The following is a 12,704-nucleotide window of genomic DNA, read 5'->3' on the forward strand; positions in this document are numbered from 1 at the left end:
GTTGCTTGTCTGTTAACACTGACAACTCTAGACCACTGACAGCTTTATGCAAACTTCACTGGTATCAGCCATTAAGTAGAGGCCTTCAGCCACTGCGTTGTCCATGATGAGAGGTAATGCCTGAAATTTGGTATTCTTGGTACTCTCTTGACACTGTGGATCTCACAATATTGAATTCCCCACTGATTTCTAAAATGGCATGTCCCATGTGTCTAGCTCCAACTACCATTCCGCATTCAAAGTTGTCCAAAATCTTTTCACATGAATCACCTAAGTGCAAATGATGGCTCCACCAGTGCAGTGTCTGCAACACTACAACCATTTGTATACCCCATGACTTTTGTCATCTTACTGTAAAAATGTATTGTTCCATATAGGTCATGACCAGTCATCCAGCTGTGATGAAACTTTGGTCAGTTATTGCGCACATGCCTGTAGAGGTATTTGAATTAATACAACCATTTTATAATAGATATGCAGCACAAAGGTAGTGATGGCCAACAGTTTTATTTTATACCATTGGGTCAAATAATATGCATAGTCTTACAATTCCCTCTTGGTAGCTCCCACCCAGAGATCTAAACAGGGGACTAACCAGAATGTTTTTCCAATGGAGAGATCAACACAACAGTTTTCCAAATACAGGTCACATGTCCTATGGAGACACACTGCGTCTGTTTAATTCATTGGTTTCCATTGCCTTCTGCATTCTCATGCCATTGATAATTGCTGGTTCTTCCTCCTTTTAGGGGTAGTTTCCCGCCCCAAGGGTAAGAGATTGCCTTAAACTCTGTCAGCTCTTCCACCCTCTTTGACAAAGTTGTTGGCAGAATGAGGATGACTTCTTATACTGGTGCTGATTTATTCAGAATTTAAGCAGGAGCTGGGATTGAGCATGGAAAGTTTTTGATTACCAGTCCACATTGTTATCCATAGACCACAGGTGGAATTGGCACATTTGTAGCTACAGTTAAAAACTTACTACTGGGCTCTACAGCTACTGAATCTACCACCAGAACAGCACAAAGGTTTTGTGAGTGCTTTGTTTTGACTTAGGTCTTCACACAGTAACGTATCTCCCAACTCATCTTCTTCTATGTTCTATTCATTTTCTATAAGATTGTTTTTTATGTTTGTTTCCCTTGTACAGCCTTTCTGTAGATTCCCTATGCCTTTTTAAGCTAAATCTGACCAATTTTTTGCTTGGAATGATAGCTTCATGTCATACGGTTTCAGTATTTTCATCCATTTCTAGGAGATCCAGCATGGTTACAACTGCCCTTTTCTACTTATCCCCTTCTGTTTTTTTTCTCTTTCCTCCTCTCCTTGTGCACATGCCAGTTCATCATAATAACATCATAACCATTGTTTACCACTACCTACATTGTATGTTTGAGGATGTAAACAGATTATAATCTGATTCTTTAAATTTGTAACTGTAGTTGTAGCATTAGCCACCAACACAACCTTCCTATGCCTTAACGTTGTTTTACTGTTTCTAATGCTAAATACAAATAATGATTTGTAACCACTACCACCAGAATAAGATGAAGAAAAGGAAAAGGAGGAGGGAGGAGGAGGAGGAGGAGGAGGAGGAGGAGGAGGAGGACAGAAAAAGAGGGAAAGGGTGCAGAGGAGGATGAGCAGGAGGAGGAAGGATTGGAGAGTATAGTACAAGGCAAGCAGGAGACGACTATAAGTAGATCCTAAGGTTTTATGTGTTATCAAACTACATTGCTTGTGCTTCTTAAATAATGTGGGTTGATGCAATGAGAAATTTTTGCATAAATGGACCACCAGACATTTAATATTTATTCACACTGAGTATATTGCAACAATGAATCAGACGAAGTCTCAAACAAAGACACAAATATTTTGTATAAATAATGTACATTTTTACAGACTCATCCCTTCAACCGGTTTCAGTATATATTTACAGCTCTTTATCTCCGCAAGTTACATTGCAGATGTAATCTGCATGTAAAATATTACAGCAATTGAGTATGAACCAAACATGAAAGAACAAAAGCGCCCAAAATATATCATTGGTGTTTTTGGTATAAGGCATTTTTGACATACTACATTAATTCTATGAATGATACAAAATCATACATTAATCTACATGGATATCAACAACACTGAAAACATATGCTTCCATCACATGAAATTTTCTAGTTATTTTTATGAAAAGCATTTAAGATAACTTTTTTAAAAAAGGAAATATCAACATTGGCAACACTGTAAAAATAATTGTGTATCACTGAAAACCTACAGTGAAACAAAAAATAATTCTCTTCGTTATTTATAATTGACATATTTGCACTAACTCGAAGAAAAGAAATTCCAATCTCATACTTTATAGCTTTATACATGTAAATAAATAAAGTATTTTATAGATTTCTAACACTGTACAATAAAAACAAATATCACATTTCACTTTTTTATACTCATTCAAAGCTGATGAACTGCAACTCTTGAGACACTACACTTCTGCTACAAACACTATGAACACTATCCACAACAGACTTCTTCTTCTCCCTTCGCAACAAATATCGATTTATAGTAAGATGATGAATTGTTAAATTTTAATATTGCAGTCAATTCAGTAATTTGTACTATAGCTAGCGTGATGCTCAAACTAGAACAATATCATCCTCCTCTTACAGAAACCAAAACAACAGCTTTTTAACAAACTGTAGGAAACGACGTATGTGCAAATAAATAACTCTGAATCTGTTACACATAATACAAAATGAAACAGTTTAATTCAGGGGGATTTTTGGTAAAATTAATATATTAAAATTTATGAAGTCTCGATACTACTTAACAGAAGAAAGCCAAAGTAACATATTATTTACAATCGATGCAAGAACAATGGAATAAATACATTGAAAAATATGAAGGTTTTATCACAATACTTTCTGTGCAGGTCATCTCTGCTCACTAATACATATATATCTGGAGTAAGAGTCCAGGTAAGTTGTTTTTGTAAAGTTTACCAGGCAAAACACTTGTACCAAAATAACGTGCATGTGTGCAACGAAACTATTTGGTTCAAAAGAAATCACAAAAGTAACTTTCTATTTGATACAAATATTAATTTGAAATTGTTTTTCTCAGTCAATTTGTCAAGTTTACAATGGCATTAAATGAATATATGTTTGAATAGCTTCTCTACAGCGCAATATAAACTAACTATAAAAAGTTTATTTTTAAAACTTGACCACTCTAAAATACAGCAGATATACTCTGAATTTCTTGCAAATACACTACTCTACATATCACCAGTAATGACACTTTATGTAGCTTCAAGGCTACTGCAATAAAGACAGAATGATATATTGTATATCCATAGCAATTCTTAAAATATAACACACATTTCCATTTTAAAACTGTTACCAGCCCAACTAGATTTGCAGATTATTTACACAAATCTGAAGGAACTCTTGACACTGATTATTTGGTACAATACAGATGAGTGAGGCCGAGTGTGTGAGTTAATTACACACCCAAACTAAATGAGTTCACTTGCATGTGCAATCATCCTACACTGCAGTATTTTCAGACATGAGACTCTAGGGGAGGTATAGGTTCTGGCAGACTATGGCTGCTGAGCTCTGGTGAACTTGTGCGTCTTTCTTTATCCTCTTTCTCATTTAACTGTTGTTGTTGGTACTGCAATCTGTTATCCACCCAATGCAATTTGTCAAAGTCTTTAGTGCCACCAACAGTATGCCTACGCTTAATAGATCTTTCTGGCATACCATTCTTTCGCTTGAGTTTCACCAAAATGGCAACATTCTCCTTCTCCCTGCCGTAGCCTCGCAATGTGCGCATTTCTTGTTTCCTCTTGCTGTTGTTTGACTCAGTCTTTTCTGTCTTTGTGAGAGAATCAGATCTTTTAAGTTTTGTAGTTGATAATAATTCATATCTTTCTGCTTTAGTTAATGATTCAGACCGTCTAAGTTTTGTGTTAGCTAAAGATTCACTCTTGTCTGCTTTGGTAAGAGATCCCGAACGCCTCAATTTTGAATTTCGTGTCAATTCAGTTTTCTCATTATTAGCAGCTGATTCACAACTTTTTGTCTTTGAATTAGACATAAGGCCTTGATCTGTTTTTTCAGCACTGTGTGTGTCCACTTTTTCTAGATTACTTGTGTTCTTAAGATCAGAAAGGACTGCTTTATGCTCTGAAACATTTTTCTGTCCTGTGCTGGACTCTCTGTTCTGGGATCTTGGAAGTTCTGCATCACAGCCCTCTTTCACACATGCATCCTATGGGAAAGAAAAGAATAATCAATAAATTAAGCAACAATACTTACAGCATGAGTTACAGAGTTACAGATTTTGATGTCATAACTCTGGCTTAAGCAAGAAAGGAAACTTCTAAAAAATATTCCATGCGACAAGTTATCAACAGTATTCACTGATGTATCCAACATCTGTTGCCTGGAAAAAGAATACAACTACGGAACTTTATTTTCACTTTATAGGCATTTTTAAATAGTTTGAAGCAGGTCCGAAGCACTGGTCCTAAAATGGATGATGTTTCATGAGATGATTTACTGATTTTAAGTTGCTGACCATGGCACATGTGTTCTCAATTTAAATAGTTGCACTAACACATGTTAATGAATTGTATGCTGCCACATTTGCAAAACCTGCCTATGGGATAGTTAATCAAAATGGATAATACCATTAAGAAAAATGTGGTGTCATAAAAGTTCAACTATTTATGAACCTTTTAATCAAACACCATCATCTTTGTTTTAAAAGAGTGCTCGATACGTATGCCAATATAAGTCACAATGTAACATATTTAATAAATAAGTGAAAACAAAAAAGCTAATTATGTGCACAGAAGAACAATTAATTGTAATATGGTTTTTTTATTCACTTGTGACAGAGCATCAAATCAAAAAGTACTGTTTTTCTTTTTAATATCCAGCAGCTGAATCCAAAAAGTGCCAAAATAATATAGTAACCACAAATGCTGCTTCACAACATATTAATAGCTCATACACGTTTCATGAATTCAAAGTTTGGAATTAAACAGTTAGACACTATCTGGAGGATAACAGAAGTAATGAAGGCAATGTTGCTGCAAGAAAAGTTGGAATGAAAATGGAAATAGAATGCTGAAAATTTGTGAACATGTATAAGTTGGATATAAAATAAATCAAGCTTATAATTACTTATAAGACCCTAATGTATCAAATCAATTACTCCTGGAAAATAATTTGAAAATCAGTTACAAGAAAATCATGTATTGGACAAGGGAAACGTGTACATAAAATGCCTTATGAATACAGTTCCAAGATGTCTAGGAATACAAGCACTAAATGTAAAAAAAGGAACTTAATGTACTACCAGGAGTAAATGAGAAGATTAAGATAAATGGTTACACGGATTTATAATCTGTTTTATCTACGTTGCATATTTCATAATTTGTTGCGTTTAAGTTTATGTATCCCGTTTAAGTTTATGTATCCTAAGTAATTGACATCTGTTATCTATTTATGGCCATAGTATCATCAGTGGTGCATGCTTAAATTTGTACAGGAGCTTTGTTTGTTCTTCCATCATGGGAACTGGTCGATCATGTTCTCTATGAGCCTAGCAACCTATATTTACACTCAGGGGCAATGTCTGTAACACTTCATGACATTTGCAACAAGAGCACAGTAATTAATTTGGCTGCAGAAGAAGCAAGAGAGAGGATAAATTGTAATGGCAAAAATTAAAATATGTAAAACAGTTTGTTGAGGACTGTTGTTGATGAATGTATACGAAGATGGTAGAGTGTACAATAGACTACAAAACTACACATACCTAATAAAAACACTGATAATCATATACCACTTAAGTGCCAAATACTGCCCACACATTTGTTTCAAACTAGAAAAAAAAAGGCACATGTGTGCCTCTCACCCTCTGTCTGGGCAACTGCCTGTCTTTACCAATCTCCTCCAAACTAAACCCACTTATCTTCCCAAGGGAGTTACTAACAGATCCAAAAGCTAGTATTGTATTTTTCCTACTTTAAAATGTATATTGGAAGTACTTGCAACTTGTCTCCTGAAGGTAAGTAATAGGCAGACATTCCATTTCCTTACAATTCTGTAGTTCCCAAGTGAATTTTCCTTTTAATACGGCTTAAGACCAAGTTCTTAACTTATGCTCTCAAATAAGATTCACAATGAAAAAAATTATGCTACATCTTCCCTTCCATCAGTCACTTAATGACCAAGGTATGTAGGCCAGCCATCAATCAAATCTGCTTTATCATACTTTACCAAGATATTAAATAGATTATCTCAAAACAACATACAAGATGATAATAATAACCATAATATTAAGAATACTGTTTTTTCTTTTGTTGGGCAGAGAAGACTGATGCCTTCCAATTCATTTTTATCTCCCCTCATCCACAACAGCTCAGTCCAACTCAACTGCGAGTTCCAGTGACCTACCCCTCCCTTACCAGCATCCCAGACCTATTCCTCTTCCCACTCTGATAGTTCTGAAAAGTAAGTAGAATCTTTTCTACTCCTACTTTTCTACTTCTACCTTCTATATGCTCCTGAAAATCCACAAACCCAACACACTACTCTTGTAGACCAACATCTTCAACTTATTGTCTGTAGCCTATTCTCCTACATAAAAAACACCAACCACGTTCTCCACCGACTCCCCACAGTTCCTGTTCTTTTACCACATGATGCCTTGCTCATTACTATTGATGCCACTTACCTTTACACCAACATCCCTAATGCTCATGGCCTTGCTGCTACTGAACACTACCTTTCCCAATGCCCAATGGATTCCCAACCTACAACCTCCTTCCTGGTTACCACAACCAACTAATCGCCCACGATTCCTTCACTTCTGAAGATGTCACCCTCAAACAAATCTGTGATGCGGCAATGGGAAGCCACAAGGCACCATCCTATGTCAACCTATACGTGGGCCATCTACAGGAATCCTTCCTAACCACCCAGAGTCCCATACCCCACAGCTCCAGAATCTCATTATCATCTGACCCTTTCTCTTCACCTGGTCTCTTCAACCCAACAAGCCACCTTCCTCGAGGTTGACCTCTGCCTTGAGGATGGCTACATCAGTACCCCCTTCCATATCAAACCTACCCACAACCAGCAATCCTTCCAGTTCAACAGCTGCCACCTATTCCATACCAAAAAATCCCTTCCTTACAGCCAAGCTACCAATGAATCAAATTCAGTCCCTCTACAAATACACCAAGGTTCTCACTGAGGCCTCCACAGACTGAAACTGACTTTCCAACCTTGTACAGAAACTCTCCCTCACTCGGTCCCCGGTCTAACCTCACAGCTGTTCCCCCTTACCCTGTACCCACCATGTGTCTGTATGCTGTACACTCCCACTTTCCCTAAACTTCTCCAGTCCTTTTCCTTCACTGCTCTTCCTTCCTCTTCAACTCTTCTGCTGGAAGGAGGAGCCACTGGCTCTGAAAGCTTGTGTAAGTTAAACCTTCTTTTGTGTGTGTGATCTCCTGCTGTCACTCAGTGAGTAGATGTTTTTTATCTATCTAGTTACATTATATTGTCAATTGACTATTTGTGTTGTATAGCATGAATAATTAGACAAAAAAGGAATGATGAACAAGTAAAAGTGAATGGCTTCTGAAAACCATCACCAGTGACCTAGCTCCCAAAGACGAAAGAGTTCACCCATCTCTAGTTGGGCGCACACATTTCAACAAGATCTGTTTTAAGTAACGGGTACAGTATAAATGAAAGGGGAATCTCCAATGTGAGATTGTCTATTCAACTTCTACAATTTATTTTTTGAAAAACAATTACAATTACTTCCTAAGAATAATTAAACATTGCTCCCAGACATTATAAAGAACCTAATCCCAACATACAAAAGACAAGTGTGAAAATGAAAGGATGAAACAACTGGTATAAGCTGATCTGGAGGGAATATACGTTTGAATATCAAAGAAATGTAGGAACACCCAAAGCAATACTGACCCTACAGTTTATCTTGAAAGACAAATTGCAGGAGGCAAACTTACACTTTTAGCATTTGAAGATTTACATAAAGCTTTTGATAATGTCAAATGGAATTCACTGTTTAAAAACCAGAATTTATCAGAGATAAAATTCAGGGAGTCATGAAAGGTTATCTACAATTCATATGGGAACAAGACTGGAGAGAGGGTTGTAGCCTGTGCCCCATGTTATTCAATCTGCACACAGAGCAAGAAGTAAAGGAAAACAAAGAGAAATTTGAAATGGGAATTGAGGTTCAGAGAGAAGGGATAAAAATTCTAAGATTCACCAATGACAGTGTGATTCCGTCAGGCACAGAAAAGAAATTCAGTGTATGGACAGCATCTTGAAAAGAGATAATAAGATGAAAATCACCAAGGGTAATGATATTTGTGCAGGGGAAAAAAAAAAAAAAAAAAAAAAAAAAAAAAAAAAAAAAAAAAAAAAAAAAGTGATGGTGGCCACAATAGAGAGGATATAAAATGAAGATTGGCAACAACAAGAAAAATGTTTCCGAAAGAGAAATATTTTAATATCTAATACACATTTAATTGTTAGAATGCAAGCATTTGTCCAGAGCACTGCCTTTTAAGGGAATCAAACCTGACACTGAACAGTACAGACAAGAAGAAAATAAAAACTATGCAGGGGAAATGTGTGTGTGTGTGTGTGTGTGTGTGTGTGTGTGTGTGTGTGTGTGTGCGCGCGCGCGCACGCGCGCGCGCGCGCGCGCACGCACAAGTCTTAGCAACACTAAGCAGATTCAAGCTGATGCTCATTTCAGTAATGATGCAGAGATTAAAAGGCTTGCACCAAATAGTAGGACAGGGTAGGGTAGGGTAGCTGAAGCAAACCAGTCTTTCGACTAAAGGCCAAAAAATAACGTTTATACATTACATATGATTTACTTCAGTTTGAACAGTTACATCTACCACGATTATTTAATGTCCCTATCTTTCACTGACCCCCCTAAACGTGTTTGCTGGTTGCAGGAGAGTGATGATGATAAGCTGAAAGCAACCAACTATTCATAATCAAGGTTTAAGCTTGATCCATAATCCATTTAATTTAGTTTCCTCTGTTTATATATTTCACAACCTGTTGGATGTCTATAACTGAATGAATGATGACATTCAATACAATTTAGAATATCTTGTTCATGTACTAACCCAGCTATGCACAGATCGCCCTCTGTGGAGACTTGGATCACGGTATATCTTGTTTTCATCTTCTTCAGCCACTTGCGTGGTGCTTAGCAGGGATTTCAGCTTACGATCAAAGGTTGATGTGAAGCTTGCCAGCAGATCGCTTCCTGTAAAAAAAAAACACACAGATATTTTTAAGAAATACACAATTCCACACAATCAGTTGCTTGGTTACTTGTGATACAACTGAGGGTTTGGGTTAAGTTAACTGCAAATTCTATATAGAATGACTGAGATTATCTGATTACGAATGGTGACATTAGTTCATCCCAAAATGAAGTAGTCTCTGTTCTCATCACATAAAACCAAGAGAAGTTTCTAATTCTCTGGCTGAAACTGTTCCTTTGTAAAATCTGACTCAAAGGTACATCCAAGGAAAACAAAGCTTCTGGAACCTCTCTCTGAAAAATACATATTGCAAGACATGCTGTACTTGCAGTGATTTGACATGTGCCGTACCACTTTAAAAAAATGAACCTACGTTTTCTAAAAGTATTTGCACATGTCAAGTTTCATTTCTTTTCACTATATAATGCTTGTCAAAGCAAAGAATAGCACAAGATCAAACTTGTGTATTGAACTGGGAACCTAGAAACGATGGAGAGGCTTCATCCCACCATAGCCTTCAGTTGTTCACAACCACACAACAGGCCACCCACCTCACTGCCACCCCACACCAAACTCAGGGTTATTGTGCAGTTTGGCCTCCAGAGGACCGCCCTGGGAACATCTCACACCAGACGAGTGTAACCCCAATGTTTGCGTGGTAATTATGGTGTACACGTACACGGAGACAGTGTTCGCGCAGCAATCGCCGACACAGTGCAACTGAGGCGGAATAAGGGGAACCAGCCAGCATTTGCTGAGTCAGATGGAAAACCACCTTAAAACCCATCCACAGGCTGGCCTGCACACCAGACCTCTCCACTAATCCACCGGGTGGATTTGTGTCTGGGACTGGCACACCTTCCCACTCACGAAGCAGTGCATTAGACTGCGCAGCTAACTAGAAGGGCTAATATCAAACTTACTTCCATCTGCCCAACTTACAGGTGTTTCTGTGCTATACTGTAACAGTGTAGAGGCTTCAGAGGCCTAATGTGAAACTATGAAACTTCAAATATTTAAAGAATCGAAGTGTACATCTCAAGGAATTGTCAAAAGACGACCAGGGAGCTATAAAAATAATTTTGGGACAAAAATTTCTCTCAGCATACGTTATAGTGATGGCTTTGTAGCTTTTATAAATCATTATACAAAACACCAACCATTCATTTTCATGAATGCCTTTCAACTTCTGATAGTCCACTCCTGATATGACACAGTGATAAAATGTCAACTGCTCATAAATAGCACAATTTAAGCACTTCTTCCACCCACTGTGTAGTCTCATAACTGATTGCAAGTAAAACTGACAACAATCCGATCATTAGTGTTGCAATAATCCTAGTATGTTGTCTGTTCTGGACTTCAAGTCTCATTTGTTGCCACCATTTTGTAGCATCGCTGCTTCTTGCTTTGCAATGTTTCTTCGTTGACTTGTGAGTTGTGGGGAGAGGTACTGCTCAAGCTGCAAACAGATACATTTTCCCCAATGTTTACCTTTTTTTCTGATGTACAATAGCATCAGATTTTGAAAGCTGGCATTTCTACAGATGTTGGTTTCTGTGTCTGCTGCAATTTGAAGACTACAACTTTTATCTTATATATTTCTTTGTTAATTACATATATGTGTATCAATAAAGCAATAAGAAGAGCAGGTGACAACAGAACTCACAACTTCTTAACCTATGCCACAACAGTTATAGACAGCTTCTCAGCCTCTTGCACAGCCACTAAACATAGTGCCTAATTCACAGAAGCATAAATTAAAAATCAAGAAAAAAAAAATCCATATCAAAGTTGAGAATATTTGTCATAAATTTTACCAGTAAGCTACTACACTGCAACAGAAAATATTTACAATTTTTTTGAATTTTACATGCATTTTATGTAGGGTCATTTAGCAAACACAGACCAATATTTCTTATGTATATACAAGGTTATTTACAAAAAACCTCCAATCATATCAATTTAAATATAATTAACTGCATTTATTGTAATGCTACAAGTTAATACGAACAGTAAAATAGCTACTGGACTGAATGCTGGTGTTATTTTGATATTCTTGCCATAATGTAATGACAAGACAGTTCAATAATTAGCAAGAAAAATCTGTACTTAATTTTATTAGTGAACAAAATTGTTAATAGTCAATTAGAGTTACCCACAGCAAAGGGTGAGACTACTTAACACAAAAAAACCTGATGTTAACAATCATATGTACTGGTAATACAAGATCGAAATATCGTATGTCATAAAAATTTCTAAATATCTGCATAGATTTTCTCTAGACAATTGGTAAACACCCAAAGTTCAAAACAATATTTTTAATTGTTTAACTTAAATTCATAAACTTACTGAACAACATTTTAATTACAATCCAATGACAATCCCTATGGCCAGTGGCAAACTACTATCATCACCAAAAAAGGAAAAAGTATTGCACATCTATCTTTTGAGGCTTACAAAACGTCAATATGACCCATTCCGTGAATACACCTGGAGAAACTGTGTTAAAAAATAAGATCCATAACTGTCATACTTTCTAGTAAAAGAACCTATTGCTTCCATAATCAACCAATTAGATACTGTAAAATGAAACCGGCAGTCAAGTCTGTATATTTAAATTATATTACCAGTGCACACAGCTTCAGCAATGAAATACACTTGCCGTACATTTTTGAATCAGCACAAACTACACCAAAACTCAACACAGTATCTTTTAAGTACTATATAGTATTGGTTCTATGACACAGAGGATACAATCAAGACAATATAACTATGTACTGTATATAAATATGAATAAAGGAAAAGTCAGTAAAAACAACTTACACTGCATTATTTCAATGTATTAAATTCCACAAATCAAAAAACAATAAATAAATAATACAAAAAACAGTGATACTAAAGCAGTTTTAGTCTTCCACACAGCGAGCAGAATTAGGTGGGAACAGTGATGACGAATAGCAGGCAGTCAGTCAGTCAGTCGCCAGGTTAAGCGAGCAAACGAGTGTGCAAGCTACGAGCCGTGCCCCGCCGCCAGCTCGGGTGCCTCTTTACCTCGGCGCAGCCTGCCTAGTGCCTCTGCCGCCGCAGGCGTGGGGCCGGGACCGGTGATGCTGCCAGCACTGTTGCAGATGCCTCCAACCCCTGAGCCTGGTTGTGTGTGTGGCTGTGGCTGTGGCTGGGGCAACTGAGAGAGGAAGCACCAGAAGCCGGGCCCCGCTGCCTGCCTGCAGCACCCACAGAGTCTGTGCTACACTCTGTGGCTTCTACTCTAATCTCATGTTGTCAGTGTACAATTGACCCATATAGGTCTGCCTCTAAGTTTGCCATACATCAAAGTAATGAGAGAAAA

General features: G+C 37.2%; 1 protein-coding gene across 1 annotated transcript in view; it reads right to left on the minus strand.

Annotated features, from left to right (window-relative positions):
• Positions 1-1,789: 1,789 nt before the first annotated feature.
• Positions 1,790-12,704, minus strand: part of LOC126252267 (uncharacterized) — a 640,413-nt gene continuing 629,498 nt past the window's right edge. Inside the window, exons 31-32 of the mRNA XM_049953140.1 lie at positions 9,209-9,351; positions 1,790-4,275 (exon numbers count right to left, since the gene is read on the minus strand). Of these exons, the coding sequence (XP_049809097.1) occupies positions 3,562-4,275; positions 9,209-9,351 (857 nt within the window). The 3' untranslated portion in view covers positions 1,790-3,561. The remainder of the gene's footprint in view (positions 4,276-9,208; positions 9,352-12,704) is intronic.

The sequence above is a fragment of the Schistocerca nitens genome, chromosome 4, assembly GCF_023898315.1.
Source record: "Schistocerca nitens isolate TAMUIC-IGC-003100 chromosome 4, iqSchNite1.1, whole genome shotgun sequence".
NCBI lineage: Eukaryota > Metazoa > Arthropoda > Insecta > Orthoptera > Acrididae > Schistocerca > Schistocerca nitens.